General features: G+C 30.9%; 1 protein-coding gene and 1 long non-coding RNA gene across 3 annotated transcripts; both read right to left on the bottom strand.

Annotated features, from left to right (window-relative positions):
* Positions 1-1006: 1006 nt before the first annotated feature.
* On the bottom strand, positions 1007-2973 carry LOC134712539 (uncharacterized). The gene is made up of 2 exons (XR_010106291.1): positions 2110-2973; positions 1007-1432 (listed from the first exon to the last, which is right to left on the bottom strand). It is a non-coding gene; the product is annotated as an uncharacterized LOC134712539 (long non-coding RNA).
* Positions 2974-8081: 5108 nt separating this feature from the next.
* On the bottom strand, positions 8082-20851 carry LOC134712538 (uncharacterized). Of its 2 annotated transcripts, none has more exons than XM_063574185.1 (6): positions 20661-20851; positions 14329-14510; positions 13475-13720; positions 11974-12101; positions 11079-11148; positions 8082-9161 (listed from the first exon to the last, which is right to left on the bottom strand). In XM_063574185.1, the coding sequence occupies exons 1-6, from the start codon at positions 20773-20775 to the stop codon at positions 9012-9014; spliced, it is 891 nt and encodes a 296-aa protein (XP_063430255.1). In that variant the 5' UTR covers positions 20776-20851; the 3' UTR covers positions 8082-9011. The 2 variants fall into 2 exon arrangements, with proteins under 2 accessions (XP_063430255.1, XP_063430256.1); XM_063574186.1 differs by lacking the exon at positions 20661-20851 and adding an exon at positions 19818-20579.
* Between the last annotated feature and the right edge of the window lie 2483 nt (positions 20852-23334).

The following is a 23334-nucleotide window of genomic DNA, read 5'->3' as shown; positions in this document are numbered from 1 at the left end:
AAAGTGGTGCGAGTTTTTATTTTTAATTATATATATATATATATTAATCTAAAAATTACCGTTTTTTTATAAGTAGGGCGAGTTGGCAGGAGTAATATTAAACAGGGTTCTCGCTAAGGCGAGTCCATGAATCCTGGACTCAACAAAATCTGTCTGGACTCACCATTTTCAAAACTGGTGAGTCCACAAATACATCAATATTGAAATATTTTGTATAAACTGAACACAGTTACCATGACTCACCATGGCCAAAAATGACGAGTCCCTGGACTCGCTTTCAAAAATCCTTAGTGAGAACCCTGATTTAAAATGATTTAACCAATTTCACATGTGGGGCGAGTTGGCAGGAGTAATATTAAACATGATTTAACCAATTTCACATGTGGGGTGATTTGATAAATCAGTTTGTGGTGTTTTTTTAAAAAGTGGGCTGATTATATATAAATTAGCCAGTGGGGCGACTTGTCCTGCTTCCATTTGAAGGCCCCCTTGAAGGTTTTGTATGACTATATGAACCATCTTTCACGTAAAACCCCCATGTGCATTTTGAAAAGTTGGCAGATATGTTTCTTACTCCAGGCAAAATCTACCGGTATGAATGAAAAAGAAGATTTCAATTAATGCTCTGTGGCTATAACAGCTGTCTCATTAGCATTTTAACCACTTCCCATATTTGCAATTAAAACAATAGAAGAAAATTATTCAACGCAAAAACAAAACTTACTTGTAAATATGAAATTCTCTTTACGGTATGCGTTTTTCTCCTTGTTTGAGATTGTACAGTAGTACCTGTAACTGCTTATACCTATTTCTTATTCACTTTTGCTTGATAAACTCACTAAATATCATATACATTGTACCACATCTCCTTATTTTTATATGCATTCCAATAACATGAACAATTGTAATTCAATTCTATATACCAAAGCAAAATGAACTGCACCACTTTCATTCACTGGTATGCATCTTTTGGCAAAATACAAGACTTTGTTCTTAGATGACACAATTAATATAATATATATTTATTGATAAAAAAATAAAATTTGGTATACAACTCTTTAACGGTATAAAAAAAAGCACAGCTGTGTCATAAATTGTGAAATTTGTGCTGAAAACATAGACATTGATGGTATTTGAGTAATTCCATATGTGAAGCTCAACATTAGCTCGTCAGTTGGTGGTGGACAGTTATAGTTCCTTTCTGCAGGCTAGGATGAATGACTTTTCAGGAAAACCAATTTCACAAATCAAAACTTTCCTCTAGCATGTCTAGATATCTCCTAAAATATTCATCCAGTTTAGTTCTTTTGTTTTAATTGGACACCGTCCTGATTTTTAATTTTGCAAACCATTCAGTCTCTTGCTTGCAAATGGTGCATGAAAATAGGATGGGTATGGCAGTAGACAAGTCTCTTTAAAGTGGGTTTGTGCCCTGAAAAAAAGTTTTATAACTTAAGTTTAATTGAAACTTGTGCAACACATATACCTACATAACTATATAACATAGAAGAGAGCATCATTCATGTCAATGTTTTGTTCCTGTTTACATTGTCATTGATATTTTTTCAGAAAGCCTGAGGCATAGCTCATGAATTCCTGTCATTAGACATTACATCCTAAATTAACATAATTACTGCTAGAATGATTATCAGTATGATATACGTACACTATCATTGTACAGCCCAAGTCTTCAGTATATATAATTGTTGCATTCATTCACTCCTGTGTTCAGTCGTTCAAAAATTTCTAAACATCAACAAATGAACTTTAATAACAACAAGAAAACACTAGAAAAGATACGTACATACAACCCGTGTTTAAGTGTATTTGAAAGAGAAATAAATCTGGTTAAACGATGTAAAAAGGAGAAATATATCTGTATAAAGGAGGAAAAATTGTAGATATTGCATTACGATGCGTTCTTCCTAATAGCACGTGGATATGTGTTTACATATTTAGACTTGACCCAGTATGACCCGTACCTTGTAGGTCACCGCCGTCGTTTAAACACTTGACTACAGTCGTGTATAAGCTAGACAATAAAAAGCTTAAGCCTGTACTATTTGTGTGAAGTAAATGTGTTTGTTCTGTACATTTAAATTGTTTTACCTGATAGCAAGAACGTATATATATCCGTTTCCTTCTCAATTCACTTTGTCAAATTCTTCGAGCTTCTTCAAAACATACGTATTACTGCGCCGGAAGTGAAAAAAATATGAGAAATCCTCGTAAAATAATGCTATTTTCAATTTTGTGGAATCCATTTTGTTATATTAATTATACAAAGATAAAAAAAAGTTACGATTAATTATGAATTTGCATATCATTATACGGAACGTTTATGGACTATTTTTTAAGTCGGTCATTTTGGCGGTAAATCATGTACACATACACACGTAGATTGGCTGGTACCCGATTGTAATGTTACACATCAAATATATCAAATAGCTAATACCCGGAACGTAGTACCGGGAACCAGGATAATACGTAGATAACATACATAACTAATACCGAAATTGAAAACGCTTTACGGTTTCTCGTTCATAAACCGAATTCCGCTTTGAATTATAGAAGATGCAATATTAATCATGTTCAGTCGACTTTTCATTGTTATATCAACGTCTGAACTAATTAAAGAATCTTTAGATGTCAGATAACACTTGAAATTGACCCGACCTCTTTCCACACGGAATATACAACTATTGATAGTTTGTAGTCAGGTTGACTGCTTATAATGCAAAATACACACTTATAACAAGTTCTATAAAACGAACAATACACACTGATCGTTTCTTTAGTCCCCAATGTAAATGAAAGAAACAAAAACCATATCATACCATAAAAAGAAGAGGAGAAATTCGAACATTTCCGGATCTATTTCTGGCCAAAAGACCCCCAGCATGGATTGCGTATGAAAAGATGAACCTCATGACTTAAAAGTCAGGCCTTAAAGCACTGCCTTTAAAAACATAAGATATAACTTTCATAAAGAGAAAATCATAATGCAGTCAGTTCATTTTTAGTTTTATTTCATAATATCACAGATAAATGTAAATATTTAAGCTGTTTATTGTAAATAATTCAACTTAAAGCACCAATACAATATCATAACATAAATATATCACATACAAATGGTCACTTTTGTAATTGATAATTAATACTTCATTATCTATCAAACTGAACTGTTTGTAAACAGTCATAGCTCTTTTATTTGTCAGTAGAAAGTTTAAAGATGTTTAGACATTGAGGCAATCCATATTCTTAAATTGATTCAACTTGAATCGTGTGATATTAAAGAAAAAAAAATTCATAAAATCCATAAAAATGTTTTCATTGTACATATTTTACAATATAATATAGAAAAGTCAACTGCTAAAAACTGAAAGATTATTACACCATAACCATTATTCATTCAAATATGCTATGGTATATTGGCACTCACACCATATCTTCCTATATCTATGGTACTTCATTTGGCAAAAATAAGAATACAAAGTAAAAGACAAACAAAAACTCTTTCAAAACAAACAATCTCACAATAAGCAAAACAAAGTATCAATGATACAACAATCAAACAGAAATGTCTGGAAGGGTCCCTCTTGTACATTTATATAGGAGGTACATAAACAAATATGTAATCCTGATGCACAAAAAACAAAGAAAATTTACTATATTTTTCCTGATACCAAGAATTTATTCATGATAAATCATGTTTGTGTAGTTTAAAATGAAAACTAAACACCTTTTCTATGTATTATGGATGACTTAGAATAATTACAGTCTGTTGTTTAAATTTTACAACGGGTATTGATAAGGAACAGCATGTTATAGCTATACATCAATTCTTTTTTAAATCAACATAAAAAGATGTTTATCAAAATTTGTGATTTTATAAATAATATATAGCTATGTTTTTAACACAAATTTTATACCAGGAATCTTTTAAGAATAGCATATTACAAGTAAATAAAAAAAATTATTAACTTTTTAGCACAAAAAGATGTTTCTCGTTTATTTTCTATTCTTAACTTTATCAATTTTTTACCACAATCATTTTTCCAATTTTCTATTTTGTTTTTGCATATCTGACACCAGGAATCAGGTTGAATTCCTAGAATAAAATATTGTTTCTCAAAAGATGTGAATCTTTAAACAATTAGTAAGATTTTACTGCAAATTCCTCCAATAGGAGTGTAAAAGCATTGAACTTGCACACATTCACACAAAATGTGCTTTTATAAACCCTTTAACACCCCAATAAAATTACAAAAAGAAACATTCAATTCTTAATTAACATTCAGACTGAATAACAACATTTAGCAAGCCAAAGTATAGACAGGTTAATATCACAGTTCAGTACATTGTTATTACATTTCCCAGAATAAAACTAAAAAAAAATAACCCTGACCATGCAAGTCATAAAACCACAAATTAGATTTGTTATCAACTCCCCTGAATTAGTTTTTCAATCATGAAATATGAATGACTAGTTTCAATGTGAATACCATATGTTCAAACTTATTCAAACAACTATATAACATTTAACACAGAAGTTCTTGTAATGACCACATTTATATGATTATGAGTTTAAATTGGACATTGCATACAGATATTTTTTTAAGGAGTAACATACAAAATCTGTCTCTACATTTATCATTGTAACAATATCATCATACTTACTTATAATAATGTGTAAACAAATAATTTTGATTGCAGTTTTGCTAGTATGTACACAAATTGCAAAATCTTCAGTACATATTAAATACTTTTCTAGAACATATACAACTAACTTCTAAAATCATTAAAGATAGTATAAAAAAATTAAAAAAAATAAGTAACAAACAAAAATGCACCACAAGTATATTTGTTTTAAAGCAAAAAAAGTTCCAAACAACCATTAATACTTAAATAAAAACCAAATTAGTCTAAAACAGGCAAAATTGGGTTATGTCAAAAGAACAAAAGAAACTGCAGTTGAGAGAACAATTCAAAGAATTTCAAAAACTTAAGCAATTATTTACGTCTTGATCTGTTGACAATGCAAATATTGAAATAAAACATGGTACTGATAATCTTATTCATAATCCCAACATTTCGCAAGCCAGTGTGATGGTCTTTAGGTTTTCTAAAAGAGACATGGTTCAATTAATTGTGATGAATTTGGTCCTTTGAATTTTATTAGGGAAAATAATCAAAATTGAAAACTCTTACATTCCTCAATGCTTTTCAACTTTCTATTTGTTTGGCTTTATAAATATTTTGATATGAGCGTCACTGATGAGTCTTATGTAGACGAAACGCTTGTCTGGCATACTAAATTAAAATCCTGGTAACTTTGTTAACTATATTCAAATCATGAATTTGAAGCAATGCCCTTACAGAAATGAAAAGTTTGCTGCAATATTGCAACAATATAGCGGCAATATTGCAGCAAACAAATTTGTTTGCAAGAAGTGTTTGCAAGAAAGTTGCAGGTTGTTGCAGCTACCTGCAATATTCCCGCAATGTTACTGCAACAAAATTTGTTTGCAAGAAAATTGCAGCAAGTTTGCTGCAATGTTGCAAGAAAGAATTTGTTTGCCAGAAAGTTGCAGGAACCTTTTCTTTTATTATTTAAGGAATGACTATTTGCAACAACTTTGCAAGAAAAGTTTCTTTAATAATGTCAGACATGTAGTAATGCACCAATATTTGAAGCATTTTAAAATATTACATTTTTAAAGATTTAAGGTTCAAATAATACACAACGTATGGTTTCTTTGAACATTCGGTTGTGGAATTACTTCAAATTATCTAAATTTGTTATGGTCATACTTTATTTTACTCAGATAAATCTGGATATTTGAATAATTTATTTGAAATAATCTTCAAATAACAATTATTATAAATGCTTATAAAGAATTCCTAAACTGCACGTTTATCACAATTTTAGATATTTTGTAAGGAAAGAATACTTTGGTATTCATTTCAACAAATTTAATCTAAATAATTGAGTCATAATACTTTTTGTTCTATATGTATTATTATGCCTTTTTGTCACTTTTTTGTGACATTTTTCTATAAACAATATTTTTAATTCTAATATTTTCCATCAAATGAATTTAGCCTCACCTGCAGTTTAATTTCTAGTATCATTATTTTAAAATTATTTATACACAAATTATCTTTCTCATCTCAATTAGTAATATGAGCTGGTGATAGAAATGTAATGTGCCATGCACATCTGGTTTTCTTTATCTGTGGAGTGGTAAAGACAGGAAGTACCATAAATTAATGTACACAGAGTTTGAGGCCAAATTAAGGGCAGAGCATTTCTTGTTTGTATATATTTCCATTATAACTTATAAAACCAAAGATAAAAAAAATGTATTTATAATTATTTATTTTTTATAATAAATAACAAATATTCAAGATTTAGGCAATGGATATTTATAATTATGGGCAAATTTCAAAGGGATCACATTGAAACAATACCCTAAGCAACCTTGATCAACATATATTCAAAATTTGAACTGGACATGAACATGCATACAACAAACAAAGTTGTCTTCTATCGGGAACAAAGTAATATGAATTTTACAATAGATTTAGACATGTTAGATCCAAATGATCCAATTGATTCTATTGACACTGGGTAATGCAGATGATTATCCTTCAGTTGACATGACTCTTGGATTCAGGAAGATTGGTGTTTACACACAATTTGGACAACATCTTTTGGTAAGTAAAATGGAGTTGAATGTCCACCATTTTGAATAAGTGCATGCTCTTTAACAGTTCAAATAGTGATAAATAAAGAGTCTTCTTAATTTAATAGAGTTGGCAAAAGTATTAGACAATAGATTTATGCACATGAATATTATCAAAATTGTGTAAGACAGGAGATATTTTTTTACATCTTTTAATTACTGTATGTTTTAGAAATAACATTACTTATATTGAAACAAGAAATCTTCTAATAAAAGCAGTTTGGTATTAAATTAGAGATCTGTGATTTAACTGTGCCAATAAGAGGTTTGTCAACAAATGGCAACAATGTATAGCTTTCATATATACACAACTTATCACAAAAATTAAAATTTTAAAGAATAGACAAGACCAATTATGTTATAGTTCAATGAAAAACAAATATTAAAAAAAACCAATAACAACCTAGTACTGGCATGAGGTTAAATGTATTCTATAGTTATATGCAATTTCTAGAAGGACTTAATCACTTTTAGACATTGACCCTTTAAGTGAAACAAATTCATTCATAGCAAGTCATTTAACAGTGAGAACCAAATTTGTTATGTTATTTTGAATAGACAGAAAAAATGTTACAGTCATTTCTTATAATTTAATACTAAATTCCATTTTAAACCGTAAAAAGCTATGGAAAAACGTTGATGACATCACGGTCACAAGACTAAATTATGTATATGGGCTGATAACAAAATAACGTCAGCCAATCAGAAGACACGTTACATCCAAAATTAAACCATATAGTAGTAACTTATATCTGTGTATCTTTATAATTTTAGTTATTTTTTTTATGTCTACTAATTAAAATTCTTCAACTTTTATTTTGCAGTATTTTTGAAATCAGAAAATTCAACTTTAAGGACAGTGAGACTTACAGAGAAACAGAACTGAAAGCTACACAGATGTAACACGACAACCTATAGAGGACAGAGACCATTTTCAACCTATAGAGGACAGAGACATTTTTTTTTTTATTATTAAATCATAAATTATTAAATGATTAGTTTTTAATTCCAAATTTTACACCTGAATTGTTGAAAGATTCGCTGCAATGTTGCCGCAATATTGCAAGAAATTAATTTTCCTGCAATATTGCTGCAACATTGCAGCTAATGAACTTGCCGCAATATTGCTGCAACAATCACAGCTACTGATTTTCCCGCAAACATTTGCCGCAATATTGCCGCAATTTGTTGCGGCAATGTTGCAGCAACTGTTTGCAAGAAAACTAATTTGCATACGAAAAATGAATATTTGCAGCAATATTGCCGCAACTATTTGCAGCAACATTGCCGCAAATATTTGCAAGAAGCCTTATTTTTCTGTAAGGGTGTATATCTTACAAAGAAATTTTCCTGCCAACTAATTAAGATAACAGCTAAGATTTGTATGATGTCATTATTCCAACATAACTTTGTTGAATTAAGAAAGCTCTTAATATGACAGCAGTTTTTAATGTTACTTAGAATGAATGAAAATAGTGAAGATGTCAAGCCAAAATCATTTGTCTTAAAATAAAAAAAAAATAATACCAAGTTCAGAAGACTAAATTGTGTATGAAAAATTGAATGCAAAGCGTTTTATGCTTTAAAGACAAAATATGTATACAGCTTGACAAACATTGAAGATAAAGAACAAATGTCTGTTCTTGCGTTTAAACGAAATTGAGAGGATAACAGGACAAATATTCTGACATAACTTTAATAATGTAAGTTGTACCAGGTAAACGCAAAAATAACTATTCACCATTGAAAGATTCTCAGCAACCAATTAAAATAAATACAATATACCATCACCCTATGGGAAAAAAAACTATATAAGAAATGGAATGATTTATCATCAAATACTTCAGGTAATATTAGTTAGGAGTTAACATATATACTCTCAACATGGTTTAAAGTAACAAAAAATGCTTTAAAGTTAATATACAAATATATATATTGAAGCCAACCTTGTTATTTATACCTCCTTCTTGTGAATTTTAGCCTAAATTCAACTGAATCCATCACATACTCAGAGATGCATTCTGTGACTGCCAATTCTGTTTCAATCATTGACTGGCCTAATGTACTCACATTTACTCTTAAAAGTGATTTACCAATATAGTACACATTGATTTCATAACATGTGCACCAAAACCTATTATAATCTTAAATATGCTGCTCATATAGAAAAATATCTCATGTATACAAGTATGAGGAATAAAACTGTCTGGCTCATAATGCTAGCAATATCAACTTTTATAAAAATATCAATTAATGTCATAATTATTTTAATTGGTAAACATCTTCATAAGTGACATCACTTATTCTTTTGTTAGCTAATCTTAATCCAGTGTATCGTAATCTCATTAAATAATCTGAATGGAACTTGCCATCTGTGTGATCCAAAAATCTTTTGTAATCATCTTGTAAGCACTGAAAGGAAAAGGAAACTTATTAAATACAGTGTTTTACATATAAAGCTTGTTTTTAATCAAATAAAAATTACTTGACATATGCCAGCCATTACCTGCTGGTGTAAATCTCAGGGAAAGTCATATACAGTGAAACCTGTCCAAACCGAACACCCACGGGACTTTGCGTTTTGTAGGTTTCCACAGGGGTTCGGATTGTAGAGGTAAACGGAAGTCGACACCAAACAATAATTTCTCCCAAATAATTTTTGCATTTACTGACAAGGGATAATAGGTGACACAACAGACGACAGTTTATTTTTGTGTTGATTTAGATGTAAATGTAAAAATAAAAGAAGTTGAAGACGTTTTGCTTCATTTTTGTTTGTAAACCAAACGCCACTCCGTCAATCACGCTCGTCGTTGGGAGATGTCCGACCTGGAGCGATTTTGCTTTTTATAATTATTTTGTCATCCTTTAATTCACTGGCCAATTCAGATTCACAGTCACTGTCAAATGACGATTCTGTAGTTGAATCGGGAACTTCATTGTAAACACAAGTTGTCGGACTAAACTGGTCACCCGTTGATTGATACTTCGGTTCACAATAACAGTGAAACAACAGCAGGGGTCCAGTTTATTCTTGGACATTATCGTTGCTTAATAGCTAACGGAAGTCTTCGGGAGCATTCGAATCAAATATATAGGGACTCTAAAGGGGATCCATTGACCTTGTTGTTTTCCACGATTTCTTAATCCAGTGAAAGGCTTTATAAATATTATTTAATTAAACAGCTTAGCTATAGAATGGCAGCTAGATTTTGTGGCTTTGATTATTTGAGTAAGATGGATTTAATTGATCTGAAGGAAAGTTCCGTTCTTGTCATTATCGGCAATGGGGGTAGTTGACCAGTTTAACGTTTCTTTACAAAAAAATCACTTTATAACATGGACACAGACATGCTAATTAGTTTGTAATAACAACTCATAAGTTCATTAAACCTCAAATACCCTCGGGGATACTCTGCCATCCTGTGTTTGTTTAATTAAATCATGCAAATCATTAATAATATTTTATTGTTTTGATTGGTATTGATCGATTTTGACAGGTTATTTTTAGATACAAATTTACTAACGAGCCTTAAAAAGCGTTCGGAATTCGGTGTTGACAGGGTTTTCATTTTTTTCAGGTTAGATTAACGTTAAATGATAGGGAAATTTTGTGGGACTTTGAAAATTGTTCGGTTTAAACTAAAATTCGGTTTTATCAGGGTTCGGTTTACTCAGGTTTCACTGTAGTACCATCCTACATACTATGGTAGTTTTAACTGGGCAGTGGGGGTGAGAGGAGATAACTAGACCGGTCTCAAATTTTTTATTATCTTTAGTCACACAGCAAAACCTTAATAAGTATCAGTTATTTTTGGCAATTGTCTCATTCATTTTATACATAGTACCTCAGTATTATCAATGATTGACGATAATATAACCATATGGTGTTGCCATGTTTACTTTTATACATATATTCATTGCATATCACCAATTTATTTCCCCTTTTCTTCATGAATACTTGTCTAAATAATTAACAACAATAATTTGCTTTCCTTTATCAAACTTAGGTGGGTTTTTTTTTGTAAAAGGATCTTCAATCTTAATCACTTCAATGTTTATAACTTTAAAAGTCTTAAACTTTGATATGTTAGTGAACACATTGTGTAAACAATACCCAACTAAATTTTAAAATACACACATTATGAATGTACCTTTAGGAAACCGTTATCTTCTAGGTTAATTTGGAATTTCAATTGTTCAATTTGACACTAAAATACACATATTTTTTTAAGTTCATTTAACTTTTGAATATATCCAAAACAAAATGTAGTACATGTATTGCAGTTTTATTGCATACATTGATGGTAAGTAACTGTTGACACTTACTCTGAAATCTTCTTCTACTCGATGTCTGTGAGAATATTCTATTTGATATTTTCGCTCTAGAGCATTATACCTACAATGTATTGCTTTATATAAATGTATACATCATTGAATCAAGAGAAATATAATGCATCAGTGTGACATTGTCTTTTTCTACAATCCTATAATGTGAAATGGGAGATAACTCAAATTGCATTACAGGCTTTATACAGTTCAAACCAATATAAACATTAGAATATCACACAGATGACGTTGTCTTGCCTCAAAACAACTTTCACCACAAGCAAAACAAAAATAATACTCATTGATTAAGAATATCAAAAATATAAATAAATAATCAGCTTTGTTGAGAATATATCTTTTGTGCAAAGGAAAGTCAAAATAATTCTGAATATCAAAAGAGCAAGCTTTTACATATATAAAGTTATGATCCTTTTCTTTTGAAAACCAAAGACATTTCTTTTTTTATAAATGCAGTATTTCTGTTCAATAATGTTATGTTAACCTGCAAAGTTCAGTTTAACAAACACCACAAGACCTTATGCGAATTATAAAGTGCATACAAAAGTTTAAACCATGCTCAATATCCATTTTAAGAGAGAGAAACCAGTCACATTATGGCTAATAAAATACAGAACTACCTGCAGCCTCTATCCATTAGTTATTTTAATTTATCAAAACACTCACTCTTCCTCTTTTCTAACCATACCTATCATTGAATATAAATGTAACCTTGCAACTCTTTCTCTCTCCTTTCAAACTGTAATGTTCATCTAATCTGTCTTTTCTTTTTGATGTAGTCATAAGACTTTGTCTGTCCCTTATAGGCTTGGCTTTTAGCATTAAATCTTTATTTTCTCACTGGTGTGTTATGGCTTTGTCTACTTTTAAGCCTTACCTCTCATTTAATCTGTCTATTTCTTTTTGATGTAATTTGGCGACTCTCTCTGTCTCCTTTCTAGCTTTTTCTTCACATTCTTTTATTGTTTTCTCTATATTTTCTTTTTCTTTGGTCAAAAGTTTTTCCTAAAAATAAAATAATTACTGATGTGAACAGATCATCTCAAGAGTTTACTGTGAAAAACATAATTATTCTATCAGAAACATTTCATCTTATTCAGTTATACTTTAAATAAAAATCTAACAGTATTGTTAATACTAACAACAAATAACTATAGGCTCTAAAGAGCTTATGTCATTCACCTTGGTCTATGTGAATATTAAACAAAGGACGCAGATGGATTCATGACAAAATTGTGTTTTGGTGATGTTGATGTGTTTGTACATCTTAATTTACTGAACATTCTAGCTGCTTACAATTATCTCTATCTATAATTAACTTGGCCCAGTAGTTTCAGAGGAGAAGATTTTTGTAAATGATTACTTAGATTTACGAAAAAATCGTTAAGACTTGACTATAAAGGGCAATAACTCCTAAAGGGGTCAACTGACAATTTCGGTCATGTTGACTTATTTGTAGATCTTACTTTACCAACATTTATTGTTTTTTATAATTTATCTCTAGCTAAAAATAGGGAAGAATATATTTGTCACGTCTTGTTTTCCAATCCTTGCATTGTTTTGTTATGTGTGTTTATGAATTTATACTAAGATAAAATCCCCATCAAATTGGACCTGCCTTTGACAATTTTCTTTCATTTAGGCAAACTAATAAAATTTGATGAGATCAAGGTTTTCTACGGTTCATTAATTGTGAAACCGAATTAATTAGGTATTCATAAATGACAATCATTGTCGGGAATACATGAATTAAGTAAAAAAACGTTGCAATTTTTTAAAATGTGTAATCAATCTATATAATGCCCAAGTATACATGTACAAGTGACATGTCACAAAGTCTTACGTTACAATATTAGAAATGTGATGTTCCCACATTGTGTTCACCCTGTACAACAGTCATATCAATTGATATTTAATGCTAACCCTTTACCTGTTCGAAAGTTATCATCCCACAACAATAATTGTGATGAATTTTGGGTATTTTTCAAAAGAACAGACAATCTTAATAATGTATATAAGTTACATGAGTCAATGTCAAACTTGATTATCCTTTGTATTATTTGCAAAAAGTTATAATCACCAAATTCTCACAATATTCAAGATATTAAGCTAAGTCCTTCGACAATCATCCCCCCCCTAAATTTTATCAGAAAGTACCAACAAAAAATAATGGGTGGCTTAAAAAAAATGAATCATCTGGAATATATATTCTAAACCAAAATGACCTTATGCAGGTATGGTTACCTTTAATTGACCTTGGTTCTCATTGAGCAATCTGTTTATTAAAAGTTAGTTGTGAAAAACATGTAGTCCTTGAAAATTCCACATGAAAATGTGAGAATGGTATATATCAATTAAACTTAGATGACTGCTATCACCTTTTGTTTTTTCAATGCCTCAGCTATAGCTTGCTCTTTTTCTACTGTGAATTCCTTCCGTAATTGTTTTGTTAATTCTATTTTAGCCTCCACTATAGCCTCCTCCTTGAGTCTTTCACAATACTCCCACTGTTCAGCAAGAGCTGCTTGTTTTTCTTTTTCTAATTTCTTGGTCAGTTCTCGAAATCTCTCTGCTTCAAGTTCATTTCTTTGTGTTTCAATTCTTTCTGCTTTCTTTTCATAATACTGAAAAGATATCATTACTTTATAAGTTAAACCCAAAGTACCGAACCATCAAAGACAAGTTCAAATGTAGTTTATTCATATTTATGTGAAATGCTTATTTTTTATCTTTTTTTTTCTTTAGATTTCAAGCCATTTTTATTTTTTATTTTTTCTTAAATTTTCCTTTCTTTTGTTCTTTCTTTTTTCCTTTTTGTCTATTATTCTCTATTCTGTTAACCCCATACAGACACTCATCTTTGAATCTGATAGGGCAATTTATAAAATCTTTGACTGTTAAAACACAAACCACAATGTTTTGAAAAAAAATAAGCCATTTGAAGCCAAATCTATTGTTAGTTATATAATCTTCTTGGTAAAAACGCTAGGAAAACAAATTCTGGCTTCTTACAGTCTCAAATTCTGACCACATAAAATTATCTATTATTATTTTACAAAGCAGGTGCTTCTCAAATCTATGGTTTTATTAAATTATAATGATATTCCTAATGTAAGTAAATGTACAAAAAGGACAATTCAAGGTTTGCGTAGCATAAATTTTGTAAACTCTAATTGTTATCTTTAAGATCTGCAATATATTAGCTTAGTTCTAATAAATATTGATTATTCACATTTCTCTCTCTTTCCACTGCTCTTTTCTTTTCTTCATCTTTCTGATCTCTAAGTCTCTTTAGGGCAGCTCGAAGTTCTCTAGTATGTCTTGCCTCTGCTTCATCTAAAACATGGCTGAGCAGTTTTTCCTGTCTTTCTTTGGAATCATCATCTTTAACCAACAACATACGATTCCCCAAGTCTACAATGATTACAGAAACATGAAGATTCCTTTAGTCTTCAACTTTGTACTGTTGGGCTTTTTAACTGTTTTGATATGAGCATCACTGATGAGTCTGATGTAGACAAAACATGTAGACAAAACGTAAGTCTGGCATATTAAATCATAATCCTGGTACCTTTGATAACTATTATATTCTACAATGATTACAGAAGCTTCCCAAATTGGTTAGAATGATTACAATAATTACAATGATTTCAAGGATGACAATGATTACAATGAGGATATTATGATTACAATGAGGATATTATGATTACAATGATGACAATGATGATATTATGATGACAATGATGATATTATGATATTATTATTATGATGACAATGGTGACAATGATTACAATGGTAACAATGATGACAATGATGACAATGATTACAATGATAACAGAAACATGAAGGATGAAACAAATTTCAATATATTCAGATATTGTGGGATAATCAAATTAATTACAGCATAATTGGTAAAAATTAAAAGGTACATGTTAATTCATGTACATAGTTTTCATTTATAAGAATTAACCTTTAAGTTAGATGACAGTAAAATATAACTGTCAGTGTTCTCCCCAGGGCCTTAAATCACCACCATACTGTATCCTGGTGCTATAGAATGTGTAGCGGCTATGGTGCTTTATTTGGGGGGAAAACAGTGCTATGTTTATTTCATCAGCTGCAATTAAATTTTGTTTATATATCTCAACTTGAACGATTCGCCAGTGTATGTAACAATGTTTTAGATTTTAACGAGAGAAATTTATATATTACTGAAAAATTATTACACCAGGGTTTTCGATATCACAAACTAGTCAAAACATTTAATTTTATCATCCGTATAAGGACATCATTTGTAAATATAGCTCAACATGCAGACTTCTTATACTTCAGGTATTTCACATCCACTTTTATATGGAAATATTCTTTATAAAGCACAAAGGTGTCAGTATTCACCTCAGTTTCAGAGGCAGTTTTAGGGGGGGGGGGGCCCGGTCCCCTTTTTTTGGGAAAAAAATTGGTTGCTTATATAGGGAATCACTGAAGCTTGACCCCTCTAAGGTCAGTCAGTGGGCCCCCACTTATGAAAATTCCTGGATCCGCCACTGGAAACTAACAAAACCTTTGAATAGACTTATTAAGAAGGGATATAGTTATGATACTGTTGTCAAGTCATTAAAGATTGCATATTTTGGCGTTAATATTGAGTCACTGATAGGGTCTTTGTATCAGAACTAAACACATTTATTCAAAAAATAGTTGTTGGCATGACATGGGTTATGTTCTTCTCATATATGTTATGATGGTATGATACTAAACCCCTAACGGGAAGGATTGTGCCTGATGTTCATATGATGAAATCATAATCTTTCAGTCAGTTTAATTGAAGTCTGGAGCTGGCATGTCAGTTAACTGCTAGTAGTCTGTTGTTATTTATGTATTATTGTCATTTTGTTTATTTTCTTTGGTTACATCTTATGACATCAGACTCGGACTTCTCTTGAACTGAATTTTAATGTGCGAATTGTTATGCGTTTACTTTTCTACATTGGCTAGAGGTACATGTATAGGGGAGGGTTGAGATCTCACAAACATGTTTAACCCCTCCCCAATTTTTGCGCCTGTCCCAAGTCAGGAGCCTCTGGCCTTTGTTAGTCTTGTATTATTTTAACTTTAGTTTCTTGTGTACAATTTGGAAATTAGTATGGCATTCATTATCACTGAACTAGTATATATTTGTTTAGGGGCCAGCTGAAGGACGCCTCCGGGTGCGGGAATTTCTTGCTACATTGAAGACCTGTTGGTGACCTTCTGCTGTTGTGTTTTTTTCTTTGGTCGGGTTGTTGTCTCTTTGACACATTCCCCATTTCCATTCTCAATTTTATTTATTATCTTTAAAGACAAGTAAATTAAAAATTCAGAACAAATGCAAAAGAGAGTACTTTAAATGCTCAATTTACAATATCAACTGAAACCAGTTAATTAGACATATACACCTTTCTATCATTCCACACACCAAATATAGTTAAAATATTGCTTGCAGTATCTGGGAAATATGAGGAGGATCCAATACATCAAATATGGTTATAAATGTACATGTATCATATTACTCATAAATAAGTAAAAAATTAACAGATATGTTTTGACTAATAAAAAAACAATATAGAAAGCTTCATAGTCTTAATTATTTATGCTGCTGCCGTCGTCAGTTTGTTACCTGAGATTTTGCATGCTGAGGCTTTCATCACAGGCAAGAGTAGACAATAACATGAATTACACTAATAACAATATTCATTGCACAGGAAAAATGTGTTTCCAATTCTGAATAATGTATTGATCTTTTAATACATTTGCAAACATTTTTTTTTATAAAGACTTGATTGATTTAAAATTGATTAGTTAATTTGATGTCTTTGTTTGATTTGAATATGACATTAGAATTGGTTATTCCTTACATGTATCTATGTTAACCTTTCACATATTTGAGAGCAAGTTTTGTTTACTGAAAATCTTAGAGGGACAGTGACATGCATATTGTAATTCACTTATTAAGGATTAAAAACAAACAAAACTGAAGTCTGAAAATAGAAATGTAAATAAGTCATGTTCTAACTACAAAAATAGTGTTTACATCAGTTGAGATATGTAAGATAGGATTTTTTCTTTAGTTTTATCTTGTTAACTTTAAGTTTGACCTATACATAATGTACACAAATGAATGTTGTAACACAATCTTGTGTTTCCCTCAAGATCACAAATGTAGAACTGCATTCAGGTAAATATAAGAGTTTTAGAATTTTAAAAGTTGACATCTTGTTTCTTTATGCCATATCATGGCTATAGAGCATGTGAATAGGCAATCATTATTATAGCAACCTTGGAAAATTCATTTCATAAATTAAAGGATGTGCATAACAAAATGTCTGATGCTAAAATTTTCATTGTATGATTGTAAATCAAGCATCGGAGGCAAACTAAAACTAGAGGCTCTAAAGAGCCTGTGTCGCTCACCTTGGTCTATGTGAATTTTAACAAAAGAAGCAGATGGATTCATGACAAAATTGTGTATTGGTGATGGTGATATGTTTGTACATCTTACTTTACTGAACATTCTTGCTGCTTACAATTATCACTATCTATAATGAACTTGGCCCAGTAGTTTCTGTGGAAAATGTTACCGGTAGTAAAAATTTACAAATTTTATGAAAATTGTTTAAAATTGACTATAAAGGGCAATAACTCCTTAGGGGGTCAATTGTCCATTTTGGTCATATTGACTTATTTGTAAATCTAACTTTGCTAAACATTATTGTTGTTTACAGTTTATCTCTATCTATAATAATATTCGAGATAATAACCAAAAACAGCAAAATTTCCAATTCAGGGACAGCAACCCAACAATTTTGATTCATCTGAAAATTTCAGGGCAGATAGATCTTAACCTGATAAACAATTTTACTTATTGTCAGATTTGCTTTAGTTTTTGAGTTATAAGCCAAAATCTGCATTTCAGCCCTATGTTCTATTAATAGCCATGGTGGCCATCTTGGTTGGTTCGGCGGGTCACGCCACACATTTTTTAAACTAGATACCCCAGATATGATTGTGGCTTAGTTTGGATTTATTTGGCCCAGCAGTTTCAGAGGAGAAGATTTTTGTAAAAGATATATAAAATTTACGAAAAATGGTTAAAATTGACTTTAAAGGGCAATAACTCCTAAAGGGGTCAAATGACCATTTTGGTCATGTTGACCTATTTGTAAATCTTACTTTGCTGGACATAATTGCTGTTTACAGTTTAGCTCTATCTATAATAAAATTCAAGAAAATAACCAAAAACAGCAAAATTTCCCTAAAATTACCAATTCAGGGGCAGCACCCCAACAAAAGGTTGTCCGATTTATCTGAAAATTTCAGGGCATCTGGATCTTGACCTGAAAAACAATTTCAGCCCTTGTCAGATTTGCTCTAAATGCTTTGGTTTTTGAGTTATAAGCCAAAAACTGCATTTTACCCCTATGTTCTATTTTTAGCCATGGCAGCCATCTTGGTTGGTTTGGCAGGTCACGCCACACATTTTTTAAACTAGATACCCCAATGATGATTGTGGCCAAGTGTGGTTTAATTTGGCCCAGTAGTTTCAGAGGAGAAGATTTTTGTAAAAGTTAACGACAAACGGACGCAGGACACTGGACGCCAAGTGATGAGAAAAGCTCACTTGGCCCTTCGGGCCAGGTGAGCTAAAAATCAGTGGAATTACATTCTATTCTGATGTATGAGAACATGTTTTTGGTGAACTTTTGTTAACTACTCCCTTTATATCTATGAACAATAATGAAAAAACTTATTTTTTCAAATATTACCCATATTCAAAAACTAGTTTAATACATTGTACAGGCATATTCTCAACACAATTTTGTTTACAAATAGCTTATTATCTATATATTTTTATTTTAAAATAAAATTTAGTCAACAAAAAGATAATTTCATGAATAATTTGTTATTTCCAAGAACGTGATATTTTGTTTTATAATTACTTAATTTTATTTGAGGTGACTTGTATATATATAGGTCCATTTTAGGCTGGGGTGTATTAATATTTATCATATATTATATATTTATAATCTGTACATATTTTCACATGCCACTATAATAAATAATTTACTTACTTACTAACTTCTTACATCTCATTTTGATTTTAACAGGATATATTTTAAAAATTAATAATAATGTCACAAAATATGTAAAAAATAAAAAAAAATGCACCATTTTATAAATCAACAGTTGTATAAACCAAAAAGCCACTGTCAAAGAAGCACAGATTTATTAATGTAATTTAACAATAGTGGATTTTTAAAAGTTTTTCCAATTTTGTTTCCGAATCCAATATTTGAACTTTATCATGTTTATGTAGCATTGTAATATTTATCTTGTAATTTTTCATTAATAAATACTGTTTAAACTAACATAATTATATTAATTATTAGTGCTTTGACCAAAATAAAACCCATACTATGTTCAACGAGTTATTTTTTTAGTTATAAGTTTACATTTGCCCATGGTCTCTTTCACCCCAAACTAGAATTGATTCACTAACGAAAAATGTAACTTGTTGATGTACAATGTGTACTATAATTGTAACAGTTATTTTTCTTACTAGTTGGATTATAATAGACACAGGTATAAACATAACATTACATTTGTTCACAAAAAAAGGAAAAGACTGGTGATGCACATAAGTACAAATTTAATCTTCATGATAAATCAAGTAATAATACAAACCATTTTTGCCAGATTTGGGTCTGTTAGCAAGGTACTTTACCAAACTTTCATGTTTAATTTCCTCTCTAGTAACATGTGCACTTTTACAACGAAATTGACGTTTCATTTTTAAAATCAAAATCAGCTACATGTATTTTTAACACTCAGTTCATGAATTCAACTGATTTAACATTACCGAAAATATATAATATACATTTCAACTGTAGAAAAATAATTTATACACGTTTAAACGTTTTCTACAAATCTTTTAAGCAAAGCCTTTTAAGTTACCAAGTAATTCCTACAAGTACTTTAAATCTAGAGAGAACAAATATCAATGTAAAGACTGTACTTAATCAGTTCTTTATAATTAAATTTCCTTTAAGTATTTAAACCTCCTCATAAGCCGCCTTTTATCTTAACACTAATATATCGATAAACTCTGCTAGCTAAATAGCTTTTAAATCTAACTAGATTAGTGCACTGTCAACCTTTTGAAGGAAACTCTCACTGGGTTTAAATCTATTTAAAGCTATAACAACAACTTTATAAAGAAACTTACATCTACATGCCCTTTTCCTGGTTATTGATAATAAATTAGATTGTTTAATCAATCTTATTTGATCTGAATAAATGTATCAAGGTACCAATTTCTTTCATTTACATACTTCGATAACTTGTCAATATTTATATCAAAATAATTATGTACCTTTTAATTTGACAAATATTCATTGGTGATATGATTAATGAAGCCTTTATAAATAGAAATACTGGGTACTGCTAATATTTTCACAAGTAATTATGATAAATGGACCCATTCTTTCGCACGTTCATGTGACTGTGCCATGCAAAACGGGCACTCACCAATGACATTATTATGTTGAACTCTTTGGGTTGAAAGAGTTGTTCTGTTCAGCATTCGCTCGAGAGCTTCATGAGGACGATATGTTATCTGCCTTTTGATCGAAAATGCAGACATTTTGACTGACAAACAATGTTTGCAGTGATAATATTTCCGATATGAAAATACCGGATGTTTACAACGTTGCTGGGTTGAGATGGGTCACTACAAAAATAGGAGTACAGACGGAACGAAACGAAACTTAACTCATTGGGTAAAAATGGGGCAGGTGTTACATGTGAAAGAGCACGAAGTCCTTGTAAATAACTAGTGAAATACCAACTGACGCAAAATCAAAAAAAATATCTTTCAAATATATCATAGATCTAATACTTTTAAGTAAATCGTGTTTTCACCGCATGCGCTCTGTATCCCCCCTTTTCTACAGCTTTTTTTTAGGTGTTATATTTTTTTTGTTACTGTAATATTTTTTTAGATATTTCAGCTAAATTATTAAATGTCATATAGTGTTGTTATTATATTTATATATTTCATCACAGACTTTTAATAGCATTTCTTATTTTGTTCTTTTAAAACTCTAAAGCCTTGGAAACCGTCTTTAGGTTTTTTTTGCTCAGAAAGATTTTTTTTAAATAGTAAATAATAAAAGGTTGGGTCCATTCTACCACGAAATTTTTACACCGTTTATAGTATTATCTAGCATAAAGATACATTGAGATAAATTTTACGCATTACAACAATAGAATAAAAAAACAATAGCAGAAATATCTTTTTTAGCTTACCTGACTCTCATCACTTGGCGTCTGTCGTCGTCCTCTGTTAACTTTTACAAAAATCTTCTCCTCTGAAACTACTGGGCCAAACTTAACCAAACTTGGCCACAATCATCATAGGGGTAAAATGAAGTTTTTTTGTTTTTCCTAGTCACTGAAACTTAGGCGTTGCGACACAGGCTCTCGAGAGCCTCGTGTTTCATTTCAATTTAAACAAAACGAAAGCAATGAGTTAATACAGTAAAAATATGATCGAGCTGTCTATTCTATATCATTAAAAGCCTATTCCATCATTTTGATAGAAAAAAAGAAGAAGTGGTGTGATTGCCCAAGAGACAACTCTCCATAAGAGACAAAGTGACTTAGAAATAAACAACTATCGGTCACTTTATGGTCTTCAGTACAATCTATTATTAAAATATTGATCTCTGATTACTGGTCTTCAGTAATGAGTTAAGCCCATACCACATATTCAGCTAAAGAATCACAGGCACTGATCTCCGAAAAAAAAGGTATACATGGGGGGGAAAATTCCTAGACAATAAAGTGCCTGTGTATAGAATGCTCCGAAATGAAACTTTGAACAATTCAAACTAAAACTAACGACATAATTAATGTAACGAAAAACAAATATTCTTTTTCTTCTTCAATCTGCCCTGAAGGAAACTATCTATCCACTGAAGTCTTTTTCTTCCTCTGAACCAATCTGCCCTGAAGGAAACTATCTATCAACTGAAGTCTTCTTCTTCTTTTTCTGAAACAATCTGCCCTGAAGGAAACTATCCACTAAAGTGTGTGCCCTCGTAAAACATAGCAGCTGCATTTGTTCAATAGGTGTGGCACTTTGTCAAACGCATTTGAAACGTCTAGCAATAAACAATCCATTTGATCCCTGCTGTTGAGGCCATCTTCTAGATCGTGTAAAGTAATATAAAGCTGGTTTTCACATGCCATATTTTTTGCGGAAACCGTTATGATTTTCAGGAAGGATGTTATTAGCCTAAAGATGACTTATGATGCTACAAATCGACGTCAGGACGATAGTTTCAACTGTGTAACAGTTCAATCAACAAAAGAACATAATGTTAAAATAAGTTGGAATTTGCTTGAATTATCAGATTGTCACAAAGGACAAAAATAACATAAAATAAAGACACAAAGAACTCGCAATTATGATATCATAAGAATTAACTTAAATATCAATCAGTATACAGGACTATACATCTAACATATTTACAAATGTAGTGAAAATACGTCACATGGAGAAGGTCTGGCATGAGCATGACATTTTGCCTTATGCAAATGACAAAGATACACAATATTGACAGGAATAAGGACCATCAGTTTTCATAAGTGTGTATCAATACATGTTTTATTATGTTTTTAATTTTTTTAACAATAAGATATACATTACATATATAGTGTGAAATGCCACTGACTCTTTAACGATAAGTTTATTCAAAGGATCAATATGTTTACACGGATCGTATCTAAGTTTAGTGGCATTATAAACAACAATACAGAAAAAAGATAAGCAAGACGACAGTTGGTGCATTCTATTTGTACATATAAAATTGAGAATGGAAATGAGGAATGTGGCAAAGAGACAACAACCCGACCAAATAAAAAAAACCCACAACAGCAGAAGGTCACCAACAGGTCTTCAATGTAGCGAGAAATTCCCGCACCCGGAGGTGTCCTTCAGCTGGCCCCTAAACAAATATATACTAGTTCAGTGATAATGAACGCCATACTAATTTCCAAATTGCACACAAGAAACTAAAATTAAAATAATACAAGACTAACAAAGGCCAGAGGCTCCTGACTTGGGACAGGCTCAAAAATGCGGCGGGGTTAAACATGTTTGTGAGATCTCAACCCTCCCCCTATACCTCTGACCAAT

Source organism: Mytilus trossulus, chromosome 3, assembly GCF_036588685.1.
Source record: "Mytilus trossulus isolate FHL-02 chromosome 3, PNRI_Mtr1.1.1.hap1, whole genome shotgun sequence".
NCBI classification, from domain to species: Eukaryota; Metazoa; Mollusca; class Bivalvia; order Mytilida; family Mytilidae; genus Mytilus; species Mytilus trossulus.
Note: the sequence above shows the minus strand (reverse complement) of the source record. Positions and strands in the feature narration are given on the sequence as shown.